The sequence below is a fragment of the Oncorhynchus mykiss genome, chromosome 2, assembly GCF_057628025.1.
Source record: "Oncorhynchus mykiss isolate SJ-2025 chromosome 2, ASM5762802v1, whole genome shotgun sequence".
In the NCBI taxonomy this organism is placed as follows: Eukaryota; Metazoa; Chordata; class Actinopteri; order Salmoniformes; family Salmonidae; genus Oncorhynchus; species Oncorhynchus mykiss.
The window spans coordinates 55,777,957-55,804,679 of NC_143023.1; the positions used below are offsets into that span (position 1 = coordinate 55,777,957).

The 26,723-nt window shown below is 44.6% G+C and overlaps 1 protein-coding gene across 23 annotated transcripts in view; it reads left to right on the plus strand.

Annotated features, from left to right (window-relative positions):
• Positions 1 to 26,723, plus strand: part of myo9ab (myosin IXAb) — a 225,961-nt gene that overhangs the window by 106,307 nt on the left and 92,931 nt on the right. For 14 of the 23 annotated variants that reach the window (XM_036950868.2, XM_090202505.1, XM_090202543.1 and 11 more), the window contains exons 3-9: positions 10,162 to 10,256; positions 10,895 to 10,957; positions 14,634 to 14,733; positions 16,055 to 16,108; positions 17,995 to 18,095; positions 18,293 to 18,419; positions 23,599 to 23,688. In XM_036950868.2, the coding sequence (XP_036806763.2) occupies positions 10,162 to 10,256; positions 10,895 to 10,957; positions 14,634 to 14,733; positions 16,055 to 16,108; positions 17,995 to 18,095; positions 18,293 to 18,419; positions 23,599 to 23,688 (630 nt within the window). The remainder of the gene's footprint in view (positions 1 to 10,161; positions 10,257 to 10,894; positions 10,958 to 14,633; positions 14,734 to 16,054; positions 16,109 to 17,994; positions 18,096 to 18,292; positions 18,420 to 23,598; positions 23,689 to 26,723) is intronic. The other 9 variants (XM_090202509.1, XM_036950864.2, XM_090202535.1 and 6 more) reach the window with 3 other exon arrangements.

Sequence of the window (26,723 nt, forward strand, 5' to 3'; positions counted from 1 at the left end):
ATGTTTTTTTTGTTTTTTTTTAGGCTTGATCTGAAATGCAGGCATATACACCAACTGTCATTTTGCACAGAAGAAAGCATGCGATGTTGAGAGAAGCCACAGGAAAACTGGTAGCCCAAGATGCGTCACCTCGGAGCATAACCAATAGGCTGCATTGGTCATTGACCTTATACCCGTCAAATAACGCAAAGAATCACAGATACCTTTTAAAAGATGCAATGAAATAAAATAAAAGGCCTAAACTATACATTACGCTAAAGAATTCGCCAAACAACCAGTAGGCTTACATGAGGGAAAGACAATGAATTCATTATTCTTGCACGGTGGCCAGGGCCATAATGGTTGTAGCTTACCATTTAGACAAGTTGCAGCCTCCTCCATGCTGTGTTGAACCTCATGAGAAGTTTCTGATTCCAGTCTCCTTCCTGGCAGAATGTACTTGTCCGGTCCCCCTAAAATGCCAAGCTGGAACAGCTGTGCTTTTCGTTGATGTAACAAGCTGTGTCTGTGTTCACTAAACAACCTTCTTCAGAGTGGAGAAGGAATTTCCACACATTGCTGTCGATGTCCCAAACGTAATCCAAATTCACGTTTCGGTGCCAACCACATTGCTGACAAAGGCCCGCCCGCCGTATCTTTTGAAGAAAACTGAGTGGGGTCCATTTGTTGTTGCTGGCTGTGGTTGCGATTTCGCTTTGCAAGAATCAATAAACTCTGCTTCCACTTGTTCAGTTTTGCTTAGGTCCAACAGGTTGTCAGGTGCTAGTGGCTGGGGGTAACGGAGATGCAGGTGCTTGCTGTGATGTTGTCCTTGTGCTGTTGGTGCCATGCCCTGGTGTTTATCAATCGAATTGGCCACCAGGTAGCGTGGGAGATGGGCGGCTATTACATTTTCTGCCTGGCTCCTCAACCTCGTGGTGCGGTCAGCCAGCTGCTCGGTGAGCTCGGCAGAACACTCAACATGGTGGACCTCCGTGTTTTGTTCTTGGAAGTGCCAAGATTAGCCAGCTAATATTATTCAGCTCTACTCTACCAAAACTTAAGATTGTAGCTTCTAGCTAGCCTATTATTAGCTAGCCTATTATTAGCTAGCCTATTATTAGCTAGCCTATTATTAGCTGTCCCCTCTGTGAGGAGAAAAAACTGTCAATTTGACCCAGCCATGAGTGGGATCCAATGAGCTTCCTAAACATGGTAATAAAGTCAGTACCTTATGACATTGCATGGCTAGTTGCCCAATCGGAATGCATTTTTGGATTTTAACTACTAAATATTACATCTCATCAGTTCTATCTTTTTCTTGTTCGTTCGTTCTGTCTCATTGAATGATACTTGACATACTGTAGATGTGCATTAGAACCGCATTTCCTTCAATCTGAGCTTCTTTTTCTGTCTGTGTCACACGTTTGGAATGAAATGGCCTGCAAGGCTGTCCGTGATATACCCCTAATGGGCATGTTGCTCTTTTTGGGTGTGGTCAGAGATTAGTCAATAGATGAGTGCTAAATTTCCCAGAATAGGAGAACTTGATTCAATGACGGGGTTAATGACCACTCTTTTCTGTGGCACAACCCATGTTTGAGGCTACAATAAGCCTAAGGACCAAGTACGAGTGGTATTAGGGTCTTCTATGTTCAATATAAAAGACCATCATATATTGAGTATGTAATCGTTTTGAGTCTTGAGTCTTTACTCTTATTGATTAATATGGAGTTCTGCTTGGGGCTTAAATACCCTGCTTTGGTCTTAAATACTCCAGACGTATGGTAACTTCAAGTTGTTGGGGATACATTTCATGTAGCAGATGGTGTGCATTTAATTAGCTGGGGCTGGGCCCTATCCGATAGTCATTGAGAAGTCCTTCACTTTATTGCAGCGCTCTCATGAAGCACCAATGACTACCCCGTGATGCTAACCGCTAGCGCTCACCACATGAAAGGGCTATCCTCCATTTAAAAAGTGTGATCTAATGGCAGCGTGATATTAGCCATTAACCAAGCCCACATGTGTTAGGGGAATGAATGAGTCGGTTGAAGATGCAGCCGGTCCCAATTGACTCCCTACGTCTTGCCCTTGGCCCTAATGCTTCGATGTGTTTGCCGATCTGAATGGTCTGGATAGCTCCCACCGTATTGCTTAGACCGTACAGATCTAGAGAATAGAAGGGCTGGGGGCAATTTGAATTGAAGGGGTAGATGGCGATTTGGGACTGGCTGTGGAAGTCAGTGGAAAGACTAGCCTCATCAAGTTCACCAACTGCCTGTTACTGTACATGATAAATGGCCCCTGTAGGTGTCAATACAATCGCAGTTGACCGTTGTCAATACAGTCGCTTAAATACACCTAAATGACAGTTTGTGGAGTGTTTTTGAGCAAATATACGCTACCTTTCAAAAGTTTGGGGTCACTTAGTAATGTCCTTGTTATTGAAAGAAAAGCAAAAAAAAAAGTGTCCATTAAAATAACATCAAATTGATCAGAAATACAGTGTAGACATGGTTAATGTTGTAAATGACTATTGTAGCTGGAAACGGCTGATTTTTTTAAAAATGGAATATCTGCATAGGCGTACAAATCAAATCAAATCAAATGTATTTATATAGCCCTTCGTACATCAGCTGATATCTCAAAGTGCTGTACAGAAACCCAGCCTAAAACCCCAAACAGCAAGCAATGCAGGTGTAGAAGCACGGTGGCTAGGAAAAACTCCCTAGAAAGGCCAAAACCTAGGAAGAAACCTAGAGAGGAACCAGGCTATGTGGGGTGGCCAGTCCTCTTCTGGCTGTGCCGGGTGGAGATTATAACAGAACATGGCCAAGATGTTCAAATGTTCATAAATAACCAGCATGGTCGAATAATAATAAGGCAGAACAGTTGAAACTGGAGCAGCAGCACAGTCAGGTGGACTGGGGACAGCAAGGATACATCATGTCAGGTATTCCTGGGGCATGGTCCTAGGGCTCAGGTCCTCCGAGACAGAGAAAGAAAGAGAGAATTAGAGAGAGCATATGTGGGATGGCCAGTTCTCTTCTGGCTGTGCCGGGTGGAGATTATAACAGAACATGGCCAAGATGTTCAAATGTTCATAAATAACCAGCATGGTCGAATAATAATAAGGCAGAACAGTTGAAACTGGAGCAGCAGCACAGTCAGGTGGACTGGGGACAGCAAGGAGTCATCATGTCAGGTAGTCCTGGGGCATGGTCCTAGGGCTCAGGTCCTCCGAGAGAGAGAAAGAAAGAGAGAAGGAGAGAATTAGAGAACGCACACTTAGATTCACACAGGACACCGAATAGGACAGGAGAAGTACTCCAGATATAACAAACTGACCCTAGCCCCCCGACACATAAACTACTGCAGCATAAATACTGGAGGCTGAGACAGGATGGGTCAGGAGACACAGAGGCTCAGAGGCTACAGAGGCTCATTATCAGCAACCATCACTCCTGTGTTCCAATGGCACGTTGTTAGCTAATCCAAGTTTATCATTTTAAAAAGACTAATTGAAAATGAGAACTGTTGTGCTGATATAAAGAAGCAATAAAACTGGCCTTCTTCAGACTAGTTGAGTACCTGGAGCGTCAGCATTTGTGGGTTCGATTACAGGCCTAACACGGCCAGAAACAAATAACTTTCTTCTGAAACTCGTCAGTCTATTCTTGTTCTGAGAAATGAAGGCTATTCCATGCGAGAAATTGCCAAGAAACTCAAGATCTCGTACACCGCTGGGTACTACTCCCTTCACAGAACAGCGCAAACTGTCTCTAACCAGAATTGAAAGAGTGGGAGGCCCCGGTGCACAACTGAGCAAGAGGACAAGTACATTGGAGTGTCTAGTTTAAGAAACAGACGCCTCACAAGTCCTCAACTGGCAGCTTCATTAAATAGTACCCGCAAAACACCAGTCTCAACGTCAACAGTGAAGAGGCGACTCTGAGATGCTTGCCTTCAGTGTGTAGTCAGTGTGTGGAAGCCAGGAGATGCCAAATGTGTTTTATTTTACTCTACGGTTTATTACCGTGAGACTGGAAGTTATTTGCATAACAATTAGCGGCTGAAAAAATGTCATGACCGACACTGCCCTAGTTGGAGGAGTGTGTAAGAGTGGTGTGTGTCACTTTTCCATAAAGTCAGTCGGTCATTGGTCCCACACACAGAGTCTGGAGCAGCAGAACAGAACTATACACCGAGTGTACAAAACATGAACACCTTCCTAATATTGAGTTGCACCCCCTTTTACCCCCAGAACGGCCTCAATTCGTCGGGGCATGGCATTCCCAGGGATGCTGGCCCATGTTGACTCCAATGCTTCCCACAGTTGTGTCAAATTGTCTGGATGTCCCTTGGCTGGTGGACCATTCTTGATACACACGGGAAACTCCTTGAGCATAAAAAACCCAGCAGCGTTGCAGTTCTTGACACACTAAACCCGGTGCGCCTGGCACCTACTACCATGCCCCGTTCAAAGGCACTTAAATCTTTTGTCTTGCCCATTCACCTTCTAAATGACAGGCAAACACAATTCATGTCTCCAGTTTTCTCGAGGCTTAAAAATCATTATTTAACCTGTCTCCTAACATTCATCTATGCTGATTGTAGTGGATTTAACAGGTGACATCAATAAGGGATCCTAGCTTTCACCTCGTCAGTCTGTCATGGAAAGAGCAGGTGTTCCTAATGTTTTGTGCTCTCAGTGTAGTTTAACGCTGAAGAGTCTATAGTGGGAGGAACCCACCCAGCCTGACCCAGAGTGATTTCACTTAATGAAAACATCTTCCAATTTTACCTCAGACCACCCCATACAGCCTTGAACTGGGTTGGTCTCACTGCTTTACATTATAGTGGAACAACTATCTAGGGTACACACTCATCCATGTACTATGTCTGTGCATGTAGCTGTGTACTTATGCTGTGTGTGTGCTCATCTCTATATGCTGCACTGCTGTATAAAAACTATCCCATATTATTTATAGCATACTGTAAACAACATTAAACACAGGCTATCTTTTCTATGTGGAGGCCTCAGTGTGACCTCCACTCCTTGGTCTTGTTCATTTCTCCTCCGCCTGGCCCCCCTTAAGAGGAGTGCGTGGCTCGTCCCAGTCCTTCGAGCTCTTTCCTCAAGGTACGAGATGAGACACTCTCTACAGTGCGCCCCCCCCCAAGGAAGAAAACGCTGGCCCTGTTCTCAGAGAGATCGCGAGGGAGAGCGTGGGGGCATACCACGAGGAGATGGAGAGACTTTGAAGGAAGAGTTGAGGATAAGAATTTAGGAGAGAGGGAAGCATATGAAGGTGGGTGAGGGGGGAAAAAAAGGGGACAGACCTATCCAGTTCCCATTGGGGTGAAATAAGTTCAACTTCAAGCCAGATGTGAGGATGATTACAGAAGAAGTGTTCTTCTAGCACAGGCTACACACAGGATTACTTTCGCGCTCAAACAGGAAATGCTGATAGGAGAATGCAGCCAAGGCAAACACACACCGGGCCCAAACTTGCCATCTGGAGAGGGCCTGCACCTGCTACCAAAAGAATGTGATGTCATTCTCCTGAAAGAAAGCCACACGTGGGTTGAGTTGTTAGTCAGTTACACACTGAGCGATTCTAAAACAATCCTCAAAGGAAGACCGAGGCTACATCCTGTGATTACAGCAGTAAAGTCTCCACAGACTGTCTCCATCGAAAAAGGTTTTAAATAAGCCTATTGAACTGCACACAGGCAGCAGCACAGTTCAGACTAATCACTTTGAATGTGGAAGGCTTTGATTTGAGGACAAGACTCCCAGTAAGAGTCGATGTGTTTTGAACCTATCAGTTGTGTTGTGACAAAGGTAGGAGGGTTTACAGAAGGAAGCCCTATTTGGTAAAAGACCAAGTCCATATTATGACAGGAACAGCTCAAATAAGCAAAGATAAACAACAGTCCGTTATTACTTTAAGACATGAAGGTCAGTCGATCCGGAAAAAGTTTCTTCAAGTGCAGTCGCAAAAACCATCAAGCTCTATGATGAAACTGGCTCTCATGAGGACCGCCACAGGAAAGGAAGACCCAGAGTTACCTCTGCTGCAGAGGATAAGTGTATATGATATATTATACAATAAATCATCCCAGTAGTTTTACAAACCGGATGATTTAACCTCCGCCCACTAATGAAACTCAGTTTTCCTCCTATAGTGTCTGAAATGTGCATGTTTGATATCGGCTACAGAATCACTGATCTACAGTACCAATCATTTTGCAGTACAATAGCTCGCTACGCGTTATGTGAAGATTAGTGATTCTGCGCCTCCCCTGGCTCAAATCTCCTCAAACATGCTGAAAATCTTGTGTAGGTTGTAGCAACTGTATGAGCAGGCTTTGTAAACTCTACTGCCACGAGTGTTTTTTCCTGTGGAGGTAGAGTGGCAGTAGTGGGTTAGGACTCCCCGGTGAGCAAAATTGGTTGAAAGACATTGAAAATGTATTTTCAACCAAAACGTTTCAGGAGGTCTTTGCCGCAGCGTGAGGAGTGTGACACCTAATCCCCCACCAGCCCCCCCCCCCCCTAGCAGTATCCGGATAAACAGCAAACATGGAGGCCAACATGTGGACAGGAAGGTTAGCGGGCAGCCAACATGAATCATTTGAGACTTTACATTACAGACAGTCCAAACGGTATGTATTGTCAATGTGTCGCAAATGGGTGACAGTACATTGGTGGCGTTTGTCAAGCCAGTAGGTCACCTGTTAGTGTTTTCCCGAGGACAATGAGGAAATTAGGCTAGGAGAATAGTATTGGGTCCCAGGCTCTGAAAAAAACGAGTGGGAACCAACAGCAGCTAGCTAGCTGGAGTGGTAGAGATACTCTTAATGATCGGCTATGAAAAGCCAACTGACATTTACTCCTGAGGTGCTGACTTGCTGCACCCTCGACAACTACTGTGATTATTATTATTTGACCATGCTGGTAATTTATGAACATTTGAACATCTTGGCCATGTTCTGTTATAATCTCCACCCGGCACAGACAGAAGAGGACTGGCCACCCCTCAGCCTGGTTCCTCTCTAGGTTTCTTCCTAGGTTTTTGTCCTTTCTAGGGAGTTTTTCCTAGCCACTGTGCTTCTACACCTGCATTGCTTGCTGTTTGGGGTTTTAGGCTGGGTTTCTGTACAGCACTTTGAGATATCAGCTGATGTACGAAGGGCTATATAAATACATTTGATTTGATTTTGATTTAGCTAATGATGCTAACTTGTGTTAGACTGAACAGGTCTTGACTGGGCTGCAGTACATTCACATGAAGGTTCACTAGCCATTAGCCGTAGCCTAGCGCTGAAGTTTCACTAGCATTTGCCATCGTCTAGTGCTGAAGTTACACTAGCGTTGGCCGTAGCTTAGTGCTGAAGAGGTCCTGACAGGCAATTAGCGGGTCGTGCGCTGTGCCACCTCAGAGGGTGTGAAATTATGCTATGTCTGCAGGGGTGGTCGTGCTAACAAGCTAACACCAACTGACAGCGTGGAACAGCCCTCAGGGTACTGGCTCCAACCGGACATTATCATTCTGCTATTACTGAGCTAATTTAGAGATGGCTAATAGAGCACTGCTGTTACACACACCTTCACAGGCACACATACACACATGTAACAACACATACACTGTACAGTAGAGTGAGTACAGGCCAGCCCAGTGTGCGGTACAGTGAGTTTGTTTTCCTCTCCTGTCCCTCTGCAGTGTCTAGTCCCAGTGGAGGTGGCTGCTCTGTAGAGGTCACCGCTAGATCAACCTGACACAGTCCCACTCATTACTCATAGACACACGCGCACGCACAGTGCCATCGGGAAATATTCAGACCCCCCCCCCCCCCCATTTTCCCTCCCCGTTAATTATTCTAAAATTGATTTAAAAAATAATTTATCCTCAGCAATCTACACAAAATACCCCATAATGAAAGCTAAACACAGGTTTTTAGACGTCCTCCTTGATGTTTCTACAACTTGATTGAAGTCCACCTGTGGAAAATTCAATTGAATTGATTGGACATGATTTGGAAAGGCACACACCTGCCTATATAAGGTCCCACAGTTGACAGTGCACGTCAGAGCAAAAACTAAGCCAGGAGGTCGAATGAATTGTCCGTAGAGCTCCGAGACAGGAATGTGTCGAGGCACAGATCTGGGGAAGGGTACCAAAAAATGTCTGCAGTATTCAAGATCCCCAAGACCACAGTGGCATCCATTATTCTTAAATGGAAGAAGTTTGAAACCCCCAAGACTAATCCTAATGCTGGCTGCCCGGGCAAACTGAGAAGGGCCTTGGTCAGGGAGGTGACCAAGAACACGATGGTCACTCTGACAGAGCTCTAGAGTTCCTCTGTGGAGACGGGAGAATAAGGCTGTAACCGAACAAAATGTGTCAAAAGTCAAAGGGTCTGAATACTTTCTGAAGGTACCCACCCGTATGTACAGACACACACACACACACACACACACACACACACACACACACACACACACTCGTACAGTTGTCCCGCTGAGCGCTGTTCACCTTAGTCCATTAGCCCACCACATGGGGCTACTGCTCTGAGACAGCGTTAGCTGTGAACACGGAATGTCTCGTGAATGTTTTATGTCTTTTTTTTGCCCTTTCCTCCCTCCAGAGTCCAAATCAAGTTGCGTTGGTCACCATACACATATTTAGCAGATGTTGTTGCAGGTGTAGCCCTCCCTTTTCTGTCTTCTGTCATGCGATCTCTAGACATCCCTCTTTCCTTCTCTACCTTTCTCTGTTTCTTTTCTTTTTTTAAACTTTTTTTTCTCTTTCGCCTCGCTCCCTCCTGGTGTTTCAGGGGCCAATTCAGTAAGAATAACACTGGGCTGGTTGGTTTGTCGTCTTCAGTGCAGGACTGCCCAGGGTTCCAGCTCATAAAGTGCAAATTAAAATCTGGCCTCTTGGAATTTGCCTGCTTAATTACCACCATGCTCATCTACAGCAGTGGAGAGAGGAAGGGAGGAAACGAGTGAGTGTTTTAGCAGCAGGGGAGACCTACTCCCCTTGATTATCACCGATTGGAGTGTGTGTTTTGTGCGGGTTGGTTGTGTACTGTAGACCGGGGTCACACGCCAGTGGTCCCGCGGATTAATAACTTTGCTCAAGCAAGAGTAAACTTTTTGTGTAAGATGTTGGTAAAGTCAGAGGACTAGGATGTGAACAGGCCTGATCACCGACCGATTAGTCTGCGTCACTCTCTCTTTTTCCCCTTCTATTGCTCCCTACTGATTTGGTTCGAAAAGGCATGACATGCCTGCTTAATGCCCTTTTTTAAAAAGGGGAATTGGAAACCTCTCATTTCCATGATCAAAGGGGCATTTTGAGTATGAATGCTGTCTCATAAATAGTAATGATATGTCCATATACTCAGTACACATGTAACATGGAAATACACTTGTAGCAACACACACACACACAAGCCAACACACACACACACACACCACCATCCACAATCACTCCACCAACCCCCACTCACTTCCCACACCAGTTAATAAAGCCTCAGCACAGTATGCACTCGTCTCAGATTACCCATAGTGCCGCAGGAGTTTGGTCTCTTTCACTACCTTCCCGCACTTCCAACTGACTCCACTCGGCCCCGTCTGTCTCCTAATGACCCATAATGGCAAACTCTTAAGACCCTTAATGGGCAACTGAATCTCCTCTGGCCCTCTAGCACTCCCGATTCCACTCATATAATCAGATTAACTACTCTCTCGTGTGTGTGTGTGAGAACAGATAACTGGACAGTGGTAAAGTTAGCTTAGATAAGAGGCATCACTGTGACATTGACCACTGCTATTGGCCCACCTGCTGTGATTTTACATATAGCAGAGCCATGCATGATGGGTATTAGGATCTGTGGTGGGTGATGATTGACTCTGTTTGGCTTTAACAGTGAGTGCACTGTACTCCCTGACTCCGAGACCTAGCCAACAGAAAAGTGACCTGTGAGAAACTATCACACTGTACAGTGTTTGGGTGTTTTTTTGTGTGTGTTGGGTGCAGGGAAGAGGAATGAGTAAAAACCTGAGCTTTTGTATGTATGCGTGCTTGCATTTCCACGCTACATGTTTGTTTCATATGTACAACGATCCTAAATAAACCTTAACGTATATCCTCCTCTTCTCCCCAGGCATTTGGGAACGCCAAGACAGCTCACAACAACAACTCCAGCCGCTTTGGCAAGTTCATCCAGGTCAACTACCAAGAGAGTGGTACCGTCCGGGGGTGAGACATCTACACCTTCTTTATCCAGCCTCGCCTTCCTTCCTCGTTCTCTCTCTTTCTTGCGGTCGCTCTCATACACTGCCTTTCTATTCAATTCAATTCAATTCAAGGGGCTTTATTGTCATGGGGAAACATATGTTAACATTGCCAAAGCAAGTGGGGTAGATAATATACAAAAGTGAAATAAACAATACAAATTAACAGTAAACATTATACATACAGAAGTTTCAAAACAATAAAGACATTACAAATGTCATATTATGTATATATACAGTGTTGTAACAATGTACAAATGGTAAAAGTACACAAGGGAAAATAAATATGGGTTGTATTTACAATGGTGTTTGTTCTTCACTGGTTGCCCTTTTCTTGTGGCAACAGGTCACAAATCTTGCTGCTGTGATGTCACACTATGGTATTTCACCCAGTAGATATGGGAGTTTATCAAAATTGGATTAGCAGCAGTGGGCTGAAGCTCTCTCTCTCTGTCTCTCTTTCTCTCTCTCTCTCACTCTCTGTCTCTCTCTGTCTCTGTCTATTTACAACAACAAAAAATTAGAATCAAAATTGTCAATGGGACATCTCAATCTCTGTATGATGTAAATCTTGTCTAAAGTCACTCCTGTGTGTGTGTTCAGAGCGTACGTGGAGAAGTACCTTCTAGAGAAGTCACGTCTGGTCTACCAGGAGCACAATGAAAGGTAAGGGGGAGAAAGTATTTACCTACAGCTTAAATGAAATGCATGCAAGTATATAGTATTACATAACTTATATGGTTGTTTATCTAGTATTGATTCAGTATCGTAAAATCAGCTTGATTCAGTGGTAAGTAATCCAATCCAAGTGCGTTGGTTGTGTACACAGTTTAGAATACGTTATAGTTGATGCAGAGAAATGCTCCGTTACTGGCTCCTAACAGTGCAGTAAAATGTCAAACGAGTACACAAATATCATAAACAATAAATCAAGACAAATCCAATTTAACAACCTTAATACAGTCATTCAAACTCAATATTTGTGTATGTACACAACAATATATAGCTGTAGATAAATTAGGGAATCCATTATCAAGAATCCAGTATTTGAATACGCTGTGTGTTTAAGCAGTGTAACAAAAATGCAATGTACAGTAGTAGATATTAGAATTAGCCATGTCGAATACAGTATGTATTGGTATGTATCCACTACCAGTCAAAAGTTTCGACACACCTCCTCATTCAAGGGTTTTTCTTTATTTTTTACTATTTTCTACATTGTAGAAGAATAGTGAAGATAACAAAAATATGAAATAACACATACAGTGGGACAAAAAAGTATTTAGTCAGCCACCAATTGTGCAAGTTCTCCCACTTAAAAAGATGAGAGGCCTGTAATTTTCATCATATTTTTAAGTGGGAGAACTTGCACAATTGGTGGCTGACTAAATACTTTTTTGCCCCACTGTATGGAATCATGTAGTTACCAAAAAAGTGTTGAAACAAATCAAAATATATTTTAGATTCTTCAAAGTAGCCACCATTTGCCTTGATGGCAGCTTTGCACGCTCTTGGAATTCTCTCAACCAGCGTCATGAGAAATGCTCTTCCAACAGTCTTGAAGGAGTTCACACACATGCTGAGCCCTTGTTGGCTGCTTTTCCTTCACTCTGCGGTCCAACTCATCCCAAACCATCTCAATTGGGTTGAGGTCGGGTGATTGTGGAGGTCAGGTTACCTGATGCAGCACTCCATCACTCTCATTGGTCAAATAGCCCTTACACAGCCTGGAGGTGTGTTTTGAGTCCTTGTACTGTTGAAAAACAAATGATAGTCCCACTAAGCGCAACCAAAACCAGATGGGATGGCGTATCGCTGCGGAATGCTGTGGTAGCCATGCTGGTTAAGTGTGCCTTGTATTCTAAATCACTGACAGTGTCACCAGCAAAGCACCATCACACCTCCTCCTCCGTGCTTAATGGTGGGGACCACACATGCGAAGATCATCCATTCACCTACTTGGAATCTCACAAAGACACGGCGGTTGGAACAAAAAATCTCAAATTTGGACTCATCAGACCAAAGGACAGATTTCCACTGGTCTAATGTCTATTGCTCGTGTTTCTTGGCCCAAGCACGTCTCTTCTTCTTATTGGTGTCCTTTAGTAGTGGTTTCTTTGCAGCAATTTGACCATGAAGGCCTGATTCACGCAGTCTCCTCTGAACAGTTGATGTTGAGATGTGTCTGTTACTTGAACTCTGTGTTGCATTTGTTTGGGCTGCAGTTTCTGGGGCTGGTAACTCTAATGAACTTATCCTCTGCAGCAGAGGTAACTCTGGGTCTTCCTTTCCTGTGGCGGTCTTCCTGAGAGCCAGTTTCATCATAGTGCTTGATGGTTTTTGCGACTGTGCTTTCAAAGTTCTTGAAATTTTCCAAATTGACTGACCTTCATCTCATAACGTAATGGACTGTTGTTTCTCTTTGCTTATTTGAGCTGTTCTTGCCATAATATGGACTTGGTCTTCAATCACATAGGGCTTTCTTCTGTATACCACTCCCAGATTGTCACAACACAACTGATTTGTCTCAAACACATTAAGAAGGAAAGAAATTCCACCAATTAACTTTTAACAAGGCACACCTGTTAATTGAAATGCATTCCAGGTGACTACCTCATGAAGCTGGTTGGGAGAAGTGTGCAAAGCTGTCATCAAGGCAAATGGTAGCTATTTTTAAGAATCTCATATATTGTGTGTGTACACACACACACACACACACACACACACACACACACACACAGTATGAAAAACAGTATAAAAGAAACGGTAAGTGACCAGTGTTTTAATGTTTCTATATACTGTACATGGAACAGCCTGGACAATTAAGGCCTGTAGGTCAGGAGACAATCTCCTGTTTCTGTAGCGTGACGCAGCTTGATATATATTGGGTCCCATTATTTAAGTCTTTGGTATGACTCGCCCTGGGATCAAATCCCCAACCTTCCAATCTCACTCTAACCGCTCAGGCCACTAAGTTGATATTCCAAGTAACTTTCAGTTTTTCTTGTCTGTTGTTCTCTGACACTGAATAAGCCATCTTAATTTCCTCAATCTCCACACAGGATATCTGATGTACATCCGAAATAGATCAGAATAGCTGTCAGAATAACTCATTGCTTTCTCATAATGAGTGTTATATTTTTCCCCTCAAGTTGAATCATTATCATTATTGTGGTTATGTAATATCATATACGTAGGCTATTAACTACATAAACAGTATTGTTGAACTTCTTTTTTTTTACATTCATGTTCATAAACATGTTGTTGACAGGTTGTGCAACCAGAATACTCCGACACATACACACCACCTCATCGCTAAATCACAAAATCCCTAATAGGTTTAAAACCGTGGTTGTTTTATCCCCCAAGCCCTGAATTTGGCCCCGCTGGCCACCAAGGTTTCCATTTCACCGTGATGGCAGCACAGGCGGCCATATTGATGCGGCTCAAACTCAAACCAGACCTCCCAGCCTTCTCCTTTAGACCGGGGGGGGGGGGGGGGGGGTGAGGAGAGGAGAGGTCACTGTTAACCACAGTGTCCACTCCAATAAGTGTTATGTTTTAGACCAAGTCTTGAACCTACCGAAGTACAAATTTACAGTTCTTTATCTTGGACGCACGTAGACACACACACACACTTGGAAAGCTCCCAGTCTTTGTCACGCCTAATCATGGTTTAATACTTTGGCGACGTACTGTTTGTTTTCACTGGAAATGCAACCTCTCGCTGTCTATAATGTGTTGCGCGGATTGAGTCTCTACAGGGTTTGCCTATTGCTTTCACGGTCGTAAGAGACCACACTTTTGCATCAGGAGATATCAGATGGGCTCCATGTGCGTGTCGCACATTTTAAATTCCGATTTTCGGCTCTAGTCATGCGTTGCTGTCAACAGGACAGCTCTGTGCTTAAGCTAAGTGTGTGTACACCACTGTATTGTGTTGACAGCAATGCGTGACATCAAACAAGTCTGACTTAGGCTGGAGTTTATGGAGCTAAATCCACATGTGACAAGTCAATGTGGTCAAGACTCAGCTCAATCATCCGTCTGGTTCTTTTTTCTAACCCATTGGCCCACTCAGCAGAACTCTCTTATTCTATACTGTGTCAGAAAGTCTCATGTTAAATATGTCAATCTGGCAAACCTGTTTTTACCTCAATCTGGGTTGTGTTCATTGGGCATCAAACATAAGAAAACAGACTAAAACAGGGGAAGGGATGACATGGACCAGTCCGATAAGAAACGCTTTTCTCTTTCCGTTGCAAATTGTTTTAAAACGTGTTCGGTTGTATGCCATATTGAACACCACCTTGGCAACCCTGTGTCTCCCTCCTCTCTCCAGGAACTACCATGTGTTCTACTACCTGTTGGCCGGAGCCAGTGAGGAGGAGAGGAAGGCCTTCCACCTGCTCAAACCTGAGGAGTACCACTACCTCAACCAGGTGGGCTCTCCCCACACACACACACACACACACGGAATCAGGATGTAGTATGGGTGTATTCGTGTGTGTGTGTATCCTGTGGACACATGTAATAGCGAGAGAGCTGTTTAGACTGCAGGTGATGCTAATGGTTGCACTTCAGTTGGATGTTTGTCTCGCGCTTCAGTTCCTAAATGGAGCCCGTCTCAACACCTCTGGCTGCTGATTGCTTTGACCCACATTCCGAGTGTGCGTCTGTTCACAGCACCACTACTGTGTATGTGTGAGCTTGCGCGTGTGTGTGTGCGCTCGCGTGCCTGCGTGTGTGTGTGTGTGTGTGTGTGTGTGCTCGTGCGTGTGTGTACACATCTGCCTACTTTGGCAACAGATGCATATTCAGATTCACAGGACACTGGTGAAAATCTGCATCCTTTGTTCCTTGGTTATTTTTTGGCATCCCAAAAAAGTATGTTTTTTTTTTTCTTCTTCCCCCTCCTCTTCCCCCAAAACACCCCTAATCCCCCCGACAACAAACCCAGCTCCACACCGTCTGTTACTCTGCACCGCTGTTTCCATGGTGACAGCACGAGTGGAGAGTTAATCTCGATTCCTGGCGCGTGCAGCGGCGCTGGCTGTGTGTGTGTGTGTGTGTGTGTGCGCGCGTGTGACGATGGCATGCGTGTTCATGGTGTGTAAAGCGGTCTGTGTTTTTGTATCTCTCTGTCGCTCTTTATGTCTTTCTCTCGCTCTGTATGACCGGGACCCTATACGTGTTCGTGCACGATACAAAGGACATTCTCCGAAACAGATTGCTGTTGTCTTTTCTCCTTTTTTTTTTAGTAAAGAATATAAGCTGTCATGTGCAATGCATGGCAGCATTGGCATGTGTCTGTCTATGTAGCCCATCCCCGGTGAACACTCCTAACCCTATCTGGGAGCAGGGTGTGAATTCCTCCCATAGCTGAGCAGTTCTATTACTCTTGCGTCCTTCCTGTGTCCATGTGTCCACAGAGAGAGAGAGAGTGAGTCTGGAGTGTGTCACCCTCTGTTCTCTCCCTCTCTTTCGCTCGAAATGTTCTTGGAAAGACAGATCTTTCTCCCGCAATTCAAACTAGTTGAGTCATTCATTTTTTTTTTTTTTAGGTCATTGCTAAATGGATTTAATTATTGCAGCTTTGGGGATTTGTGGTGTGTGTGTGTGTGTGTGTGTGTGTGTTTAGACCAGTTTAGTGAATCTTCCCCCGTGTATTAACAGTATGCGTCATCTCCGAGTCAGTTGAGTGAGTGTGTTTTGAGTGTGTGTATACATACCTCTCTCTAACCCCCTCTACCTTACTTCCAGATGACAAAGAAATCTCACAGACTCCACTGGGAAAATTACTATGAGAGCGAGCTGGTCAGTATTGTGTGTGTGTGTGTGTGTTTAGTTGTGCATACCTCTTTTGAGTGCGCGTGTGTCTGTGTACATGTGGGGTCGATTTGGTGCTGGGTTGGGCCTCGGCTCTTGTCACGTCTTCACACACATGAGAGCACAATCCTGTTTGTTTTTGGAGTGTGTGTGTTGATATCTTTCAGTGTGTTGTTGTCTCCCTGCCGTTGTCTGCACAGCCTTCACTTATAGTGGTCTATGTAGTGGTCATTGTGATGTCCTGTATCTGAGTGTCTGTTTATATGGCATGTCTCAGGGGTGAGTCTATGACCTCCCTGCCCTTTCGTCTGCAATCCCTGACCCCTGAGTCAGAGGAGATGATGTCAGAGTCTCTGTCGCGCCGTGCCTCCCAACGCTTCCTGACAGCTTGGCTGTACTCTTTCCCTCTCTTTTCTACTCACTCACTCACACGCTCTGAAACATAAACAAACACAAGGGAGCGTCTGACACAAGATCACAATGACCAAACATGTTTGCCGTTTTAAAAAATTTGGGATGTGGTATGTTTCTGGCTTGGTGGCTATGGGTGTATTTCCGTGTCTTTTTTGGGTTCACTTTGGTCGAATTGCTTTGGTGTGAGAAGCATGCTGTCGTGGGACACATTTTGAATGATGAGCACTTTCTCACACAACACCGGTGGCCTGTCAAAAGGCATTTACCGCCTAAGTCTGTGTTTAGGACAAGGGGCCAATCCTAACTTGGAATATTTCTCGCACTGATATCAATGTGTGATTTTTTAAATTAATCTTTTGAGATACGCGCACAGACAGTATCTCAAGTCAGAATTCGGCCCCAAGTGGGATAATTGCTAAAAGCTATATGCCATATGTATCGAATTTTATCCCAAACATTTTCACCATGTACATTTTAGCGTTAACTTAATGATGACTAGGCGTGGTAAGTAAACTGTAGCGTATGTGCTGAATAAAATACCGTTCTCTGTTTGAGAAGGTAAAAAGAACAGGAGGGAGCTTTCTTCAGTCATTCCCTCAGTGTCTAAACCAATTTTGTTTTGATTAGAGGAGTACCAGAGTTAAGGGTTTGGTGTAGGCCCAGAGATTCCAAGTTGGAACTGTCCGACAATGATCTCTCTTTGTTTTCTCAACTTCCTTTGACATATCGCATTGCGCTGTTTGGCATTTGAGAAGAAAAAAAACGACCAACGAACCCAGCAATTCAGACATTCTCTTTTTTTACCCAAGTGCTTGTGAAGCCTCAAATCTCATGTTGGAGAAAGTGCACATTTTCACCTCAGAAATTGCCCGTCACTGTACCCTGGAAACGGTAAAGAAATCCAAACAGCAGGGAAGAATGTTAAATGGTTTTAGAAGCTGATCCTGTTTCGTGTGTGTGTTTGCTCTCTGCCCCATCATTAGAACTGAGAGGAAGGCCGCTCTCTATTAGCCCTGCCAGTGGCCACCAGGCTCCGAGCACGGAAGGACAACCTTGTGTGTGTGTGTGTGTGTGTGTGTGTTTTGGCTTGACCACCTCCCTTAGAACAACAACCAAACACTCCTATGCCACAAGGCTGTTGTATAAAGCAGGCTTATTCAGTTCCTGGCCTGGAGGGCCAAAGTAGTTCAGTTAAAAAAATATATATTTTGTAAATGATTGATTCATGATTATCAATCAACCCTGAATTAGGGGAGAATGAAAACCAGAGCTCCAAGAATGAAATGGACTATGATTCAGTAAATCAGATAAGATGTGAACTAGAAAAAAGATGTGGAAGGGTGGATGAGTCAAAAGTAGTGTCAGAGTGTGTAAGACATGACCAATAGTTAGTGTGTGTGGTATTCTATGGTACAGGTGTACATTGTATTGTCTGTTGATAGCGGTACTCGTTACTTCAGCAGGACTGCTTCACTGTGGAAGGGGAGGACCTGAAGCACGACTTTGAGCGGCTGCAGTTGGCTATGGAGATGGTGGGGTTCCTGCCTGCCACACGCAAACAGTAAGTACATTAAACACATGCATGCACACTCACACACACACACACATACACACACACATGCCCCGCATGTCTGTCTCTTTCTCCCTTTCTCTCTCCATCTTTTCCACACCATCATTTCTAATGCAGTTGTCTAGGTTTATCCTCACCTTAACTCGTATTTGACTCCGTCCCTCTCTCTCTCCCTCTCTGTCTGGTAGGATCTTCTCCCTGCTCTCTGCTATCCTCCACCTGGGCAACATCCGCTACAGGAAGAAGTCCTACAGGGACGACTCCATAGACATCTGTAACCCAGAGGTGCTGCCCACCGTCTCGGAGCTGCTCGAGGTGTGTACCTGCATGTCAATTAGTCCTTCGTTCACTCGTTTGCTTGACCCGCCCATTCTGATATCTCTGGTGCTTTATGATGTCACTTGTTTGCTTGGTCCAACGCTCTAATCACTAGGCTACCCTGCCGCCTTACACCAGCTCTGTCTGGAGGAATGGGCCAAAATTCACCCAACTTATTGTGGGAAGCTTGTGGAAAGCTACCCAAAACGTTTGACCCAAGTTAAACAATTTAAAGGCAATGCTACCAAATAGTAATTGAGTTAACTTCTGACCCACTGGGGATGTGATGAAATAAATAATTCTCTCTACTATTATTCTGACATTTCACATTCTTAAAATATAGTGGTGATCCTAAGGCAGGGAATTATTCCTAGGATTAAATGGCAGGAATTGAGAAAAACTGAGTTTACGGTAAATGTATTTGGCTAAGGTGTATGTAAACTTCTGACTTCAACTGTACCAACTCCGGCACGAGCCGCAGTTGTCACGTTGATTCCTTTGTATTTTAATGGCTGTAAGGAATGCAAATGGATTAGTTTACAGTCAGACGCAGAGTAGCAACAACAGGACTTTGTTACTAACTCACTGTATGGAGATGGGGGGGGGGGTGGGAATGTATTCCAAGATGATTTGGCTTTGCAGGCAGCGTATCTTTTGATAGTTTTTATCATTTTGTTATATCATTTTGCGCCGCGTTCGTCTTTATTGGTGGAGTCATCCCCGCTGGACACGGACGTCGGTTTAACGTCTTGTTTTGAGTGACATTTGTTTGAGTTGTCGACGAGCGTCAAGTCAGCGTGAAGTCAACAACAAATGTCACCACGTTAAAAGTTTGGTGAAGAAAATACTAATCCCTTTTTGCGAATCCAATCAGTTTTCCACGTTGGTTTCAACGTCATCATATTTTGTTAAAAGGAAAGCACTCTCCTGTACTCACTGTTCAGCCACGACTGTGTGGCCACGCACGCCTCCAACTAAATCATCAAGTTTGCGGACGACACAACAGTGGTAGGCTTGATTACCAACAACGACGAGACGGCCTACAGGGAGGAGGTGAGGGCCCTCGGAGTGTGGTGTCAGGAAAATAACCTCACACTCAACGTCAACAAAACTAAGGAGATGATTGTGGACTTCAGGAAACAGCAGAAGGAACACCCCCCTATCCACATCGATGGAACAGTAGTGGAGAGGGTAGTAAGTTTTAAGTTCCTCGGCGTACACATCACAGACAAACTGAATTGGTCCACCCACACAGACAGCATCGTGAAGAAGGTGCAGCAGCGCCTCTTCAATCTCAGGAGGCTGAAGAAATTCAGCTTGTCACCAAAAGCACTCACAAACTTCTACAGATGCACAATCGAGAGCATCCTGTCGGGCTGTATCACCGCCTGGTACGGCAACTGCTCCGCCCACAACCGTAAGGCTCTCCAGAGGGTAGTGAGGTCTGCACAACGCATCACCGGGGGCAAACTACCTTCCCTCCAGGACACCTACACCACCCGATGTCACAGGAAGGCCATAAAGATCATCAAGGACAACAACCACCCGAGCCACTGCCTGTTCACCCCGCTATCATCCAGAAGGCGAGGTCAGTACAGGTGCATCAAAGCTGGGACCGAGAGACTGAAAAACAGCTTCTATCTCAAGGCCATCAGACTGTTAAACAGCCACCACTAACATTGAGTGGCTGCTGCCAACACACTGACTCAACTCCAGCCACTTTATTAATGGGAATGGATGGGAAATGATGTAAAATATATCACTAGCCACTTTAAACAATGCTACCTAATATAATGTTTACATACCCTACATTATTCATCTCATATGTATATGTATATACTGTACTCTATCATCTACTGCATCTTTATGTAATACATGTATCACTAGCCACTTTAACTATGCCACTTTGTTTACATACTCATCTCATATGTATATAATGTACTCAATACCATCTACTGTATCTTGCCTATGCCGCTCTGTACCATCACTCATTCATATATCTTTATGTACATATTCTTTATCCCCTTACACTTGTGTCTATAAGGTAGTATTTTTGGAATTGTTAGCTAGATTACTTGTTGGTTATTACTGCATTGTCGGAACTAGAAGCACAAGCATTTCGCTACACTCGCATTAACATCTGCTAACCATGTGTATGTGACAAATACAAATTGGATTTGATTTGATTTGAAACGACGTAGATTTCAACCCGTTTTTGCCCAGTGGGATAAGACTTGTTTTCATTTTCAACATTGAGATGTCTTATGAAAACTGGGTGACTAGAGCTCATGACAGCCAGAATATTGTGCAACACACACACACACACACACACACACACACTCAATTGTGGCATGGCATCCATAATTTGTCACTGAATTGTTTTCAAAAGTTTGCGTAGACTGCAAATCGTTTTTATGGTTTTGATCGCCACAGGCCAGCGACGAGGCCAATGCAAGGGTACTAGTCCAAAGAAATCCCTCGTCAATCAAATATTTCCAATGAGATACACACCACTCTTAACGAATCACATCCTACTCCTGACAGTTTGTTGGAGTGTTGTCACCCCCAATATCTGACACTGTTGAAATGGTTGTTTGAGCAGAGCTGGCTGAACTTGCACTGTAAATACATGGTTAGGACCAGCACGCGTGGACACACACACACACAAGCTAAGCTAAGCTAGACATTATACTGTAGGACTAACATGATTAGACAATGGGCGTGCTCCATTTGAGGAACTCAAGTGGGAGACATAACGGGAAGAAAAAGCATGGCAGATGCGTGATCTAGAATATCTATTTCTATTCAGAAGTTGTTCATGTGCTGAGAAGAGTGTCTGTATTTTTGGGGTCCGGATCACGTTCTCTCCTTACAAAGGAGACTTCTTGACCCTTTTCACACTACGGAACTGAACCAAATTGGCCCATGGGAAACTGTACCGCAACCAGCCTGTATACACCACAGTTGCTGGAACCATGCTGAAAAGGAAAACATCTGAGCCAGCACCGTACGGTTCTGATCAGCTCGATTAGTGTGAAAAGGGCATTGGATGTATTGTAGCCCCAGTTCTCTGACTCACGCTTCCACTGCAGTGCTAACGAACCAACACAAGTGCCTTGTGGGAATGAGCTTGCATTAGACACGCCCGCCTCCTTAACCACAGCTCTTCCACTCTGTGCCCTGCTGCATCTCCCTCCTACAGTAGAACCGCAAATACATCATCACTCTCCGCTGTTGTTCCACAGCTACGGCGTCTGACTGCTAATGCTGCCAGCCAACTGAGCAATTCTCCTGTACCTCAGAATGTAGCCTGTCATTGTCACAGTTGACATATCTAATTGTGCTGTGCTTTAAAGACAAAAATATGTTATAGGAGGGCATCAAGGTATCTTTCTACACTACTTAAGCAAACTGACTGACATAAAGCCTACATCACGCTATCATAACCATGACGTAACCGCTAGCTGAGGTCAACTTACTGTAGAAACTCTGACCGGAGCCTACTCGGCGGTGGGCACATGCTGTTCTCATTTACCTCAGAAGTGAGGGATTGTACGTCGCTCTACCCGCGGACACAAACCACAAGGATTACGCAGTCTACCCTGTTGAGTCACTGATAAAACAATGATCAAAGTGTGTTGGAAAAGTCTGACAACTGTGCCACAGGGTATTATGCAGAAAGGGGAACCAGTTGGGTGTTTTAAAGGAAGAGAGTCGTTTTGTGCCGCAAGTACCATGTGATTTATGTGGACGTGAGAGGAGGCACATGCTCACCACATGTTCAGGGTCGGAGAGAGTAGAAGCACCGTCGAAAAGGAAATACTGGGGTTTCTCAATGCTCTGGTACAGTAGTCCCGTTGTCACATTATTCAAACAAGGCAAAGTTTTGCTGAATTAATGGAATAATTCGCCTAAATGATTAGATACTATGCCATTAATTTATACAGCGGAATGACAGCCCGCAACTAAAGATTTGGGTGTGCTTACTTGGCTCGGGATAAGCTTTTAGCACTTGTGTCTGCTGCAAAACAATGGGCGTGATAGCTGTTAGCCCCTGTCTAAAAGCAAAATCACCTCAAAACCACTAACATGAGCAGCAAATATCTAGAACATAAACATGTATCATATCATACCACGGGTGAACTATCGGTCACCAATTCACCATCTTTGCGTTTACTACACTGGTGTCACGTGAGCAGCACTTTCCACAGGGAAAGCTAATTGGCCGTGGTGTAGACTGATGCATGAATGGGAATATGACTGGCTCGGACTTCCTGTTTCTTGTGTGGGGGGGTGGCAGAACAGGAAGAGGAAGTGGAGCAGGGTCAGATGGTAGAGTTGACAGACTGGTTCCTCTGGCTGGACCACAGGGTCCCAATAGGGCTAGGTGGAGCTAGGACAGTGTTAAGTGATGGGACTGTGACAGTAAAAGAGTTCCAGGGTCAGTTTGGGCCTTGCTTCAGGACACATCTCCCATTTGCTTGATTGAGAAATGTATTAATATACAGTAACAGGACAGATGTATTTTTTTATGTATTAAAAACCGTGCAAGAGAATGGAATCTAAGCGTGGTTACCAGGCGACAGTCATGAAGCACAGACCAATCGGTGAGCCGTAGAATTAGCTCCGCACCCAGTGGGAGATTACCAAGAAGTACGAATTTAAATCTAATTAGTGTCCCTCACAAATGCTGCTGTTTACATCAAAGACCATTTATAAAGGAAACAACTGAAAAAAACATTCAGCCATGATGGTGTTTAAGATCAACACCCTGCCGCTTCACACTCTCTCGCACGCGCACACACACACACACACACACACACACACAGTGTACCCTCTGCCGCGTCCTCAGCAGCAGCTGTCAGCATAATCCCAGTGGATGGATGAGTGGTCAGATGTGTGTGCAGTGACATCTGTCTCTCTCAATGGGCTGTCTGCTGAGGCCAAGGCTAGCATGCGTGTGAGCGCGTGCGTGTCTGTGTCCTGCTCTACACAAGGAAGCTAATCTCAGCTAACCATGTCAGTGTCACTTAGAAAGAGGGGATTGAGTAGAGCATTGGCTAACCGCTATCTGTTGTTATCTAAAGTATGTATGCAACTAATAGCTATGCGCTCTATTCAGAGTGACTTCCTGTCTCTACTGTCTGACTGACCTTGTGCTTGTCTATGTCCGCAGGTGAAGGAGGAGATGCTGTTCGAGGCTCTGACCACCAGGAAGACTGTCACGGTGGGAGAGCGGCTGATCGTGCCATACAAACTGGCAGAGGTGACCGCGAGATTTCCTGTTCTTTTAATAATAACAAACATCATAACACAACTGCACCAGACCACACAGGCGGCTTTGAACCCTAGCTGACCCCCACAGTGACAACAACAACAGCCTCAGAGCTTCAGAACGCTCCAAGATATTTCATCTTGTATAAAGTCTAGGGACTTCGTTGATAGAGTCGTGTTTATGAATTGTTGACAGCCGAAATTCTTAAGGACACTACTTGTTTGCTTGGATTTGCTTTCCTTCCGCCGAAACTCAAAAGGCTTTTGTAGTCAACAGGGGGAGGGCGTACAGTACATTCCTAAAGGCCTCGAGAAAGAAAAGCAGAGTCTCTTTGTTTGGCCGCAGAGTGCGTCAGTGGTCAGGGATTATAAGGGGCCGTCTCATGAGGGTTTGTTGTGGTGGCGCTGATCCCCCCCCCCCCCCTTAGCGCCAAAAAGCATCCTTGTCGCGCATGTATGCCAAATCTCACAGAGAGCCTATTTGAAATGACCTTAATACAAAACCTGGGTTGAGGTTCATCAATGGAAAAAGTTGTAAAACATTTTGCTACAGCAAACAGAACTGTTGTTTTTGTTTTTATGTCTAACGAACACTGCCCAGCATTCTCTCTCAACCGTTTCATATGAGTTCCTGCCTGTCACCCACCCCGGTCGCCTGGGGGCGTTTGTGTTTCAGAGGAAATTCTACACAAGGCTAGTCTATAACTGAGCTCTCCTCCACCATCCCACCCCCTTCTGGTTACACATTAGCGACTAGCTACACAATAGCTGCATCCATCCCCCCAGACAGTCATGTGGTCTCCGCCTAGGAATGTGCATCCTCCACTGGAATATACAGCCGGACCAGAAACCAAATCCAGTCTCCGTCTTCCTCAGCCTCTCCATATACAGTCGTACTAGAGGCTCAGACAATGGACTTTAAAAAAACGTAATCCTATAGGAAGACTGTGGCTACGATACATACTCAACACTTACTGTTACTGTAGCTCTGTTGTTCTGCTAATGCTATGGAAGTCCCCCATCCGCCATAACTTAATGTGGAGAGAGAGAGAGGTCTTTGAGGAGGTGGAGCGTTGAGAGAAGGGAAGGGAAATAAAACGAGGGGCCCTCCACTGCATGGAAATCCCCATCTGTCACAGCCTAATATGAGCCTTTTAGAGAAAGGAGCGCGGGAGGGAGGGAGAGATTCCATTCACCGTGTCAGAAGGATATCTGCACAGAACAGCACCAAGCATGTTCCCTACACTACTGCACATCAGTAGGATACTGCTGTAGAGGCCGTAGCAGTTCCCCTGGTCACTGAGACATCTCCTCTCTGCTCCCAGGGAAACTAGGCCTATACCATCTTTCTCTCTCTTTCCCACTTTCTCTCCCCCTTTCTCTCTCTATATCTCTCTCTCTCTATATATATAGGCGGTGCCTTGCGAAAGTATTCGGCCCCCTTGTAACTTTGCGACCCTTTGCCACATTTCAGGCTTCAAACATAAAGATGTAAAACTGTATTTTTTTGTGAAGAATCAACAACAAGTGGGACACAATCATGAAGTGGAACGACATTTATTGGATATTTCAAACTTTTTTAACAAATCAAAAACTGAAAAATTGGGCGTGCAAAATTATTCGGCCCCTTTACTTTCAGTGCAGCAAACTCTCTCCAGAAGTTCAGTGAGGATCTCTGAATGATCCAATGTTGACCTAAATGACTAATGATGATAAATACAATCCACCTGTGTGTAATCAAGTCTCTGTATAAATGCACTTGCACTGTGAGTGTCTCAGAGGTCCGTTAAAAGCGCAGAGAGCATCATGAAGAACAAGGAACACACCAGGCAGGTCCGAGATACTGTTGTGAAGAAGTTTAAAGCCGTATTTGGATACAAAAATATTTCCCAAGCTTTAAACATCCCAAGGAGCACTGTGCAAGCGATAATATTGAAATGGAAGGAGTATCAGACCACTGCAAATCTACCAAGACCTGGCCGTCCCTCTAAACTTTCAGCTCATACAAGGAGAAGACTGATCAGAGATGCAGCCAGGAGGCCCATGATCACTCTGGATGAACTGCAGAGATCTACAGCTGAGGTGGGAGACTCTGTCCATAGGACAACAATCAGTCGTATATTGCACAAATCTGGCCTTTATGGAAGAGTGGCAAGAAGAAAGCCATTTCTTATAGATATCCATAAAAGGTGTTGTTTAAAGTTTGCCACAAGCCACCTGGGAGACACACCAAACATGTGGAAGAAGGTGCACTGGTCAGATGAAACCAAAATTGAACTTTTTGGCAACAATGCAAAACGTTATGTTTGGCGTAAAAGCAACACAGCTCATCACCATGAACACACCATCCCCACTGTCAAACATGGTGGTGGCAGCATCATGGTTTGGGCCTGCTTTTCTTCAGCAGGGACAGGGAAGATGGTTAAAATTGATGGGAAGATGGATGGAGCCAAATACAGGACCATTCTGGAAGAAAACCTGATGGAGTCTGCAAAAGACCTGAGACTGGGACGGAGATTTGTCTTCCAACAAGACAATGAGCCAAAACATAAAGCAAAATCTACAATGGAATGGTTCAAAAATAAACATATCCAGGTGTTAGAATGGCCAAGTCAAAGTCCAGACCTGAATCCAATCGAGAATCTGTGGAAAGAACTGAAAACTGCTGTTCACAAATGCTCTCCATCCAACCTCACTGAGCTCGAGCTGTTTTGCAAGTAGGAATGAGAAAAAATGTCAGTCTCTCGATGTGCAAAACTGATAGACATACCCCAAGCGACTTACAGCTGTAATCGCAGCAAAAGGTGGCGCTACAAAGTATTAACTTAAGGGGGCTGAATAATTTTGCACGCCCAATTTTTCCGTTTTTGATTTGTTACAAAAGTTTGAAATATCCAATAAATGTCGTTCCACTTCATGATTGTGTCCCACTTGTTGTTGATTCTTCACAAAAAAATACAGTTTTATATCTTTATGTTTGAAGCCTGAAATGTGGCAAAAGGTCGCAAAGTTCAAGGGAGCCGAATA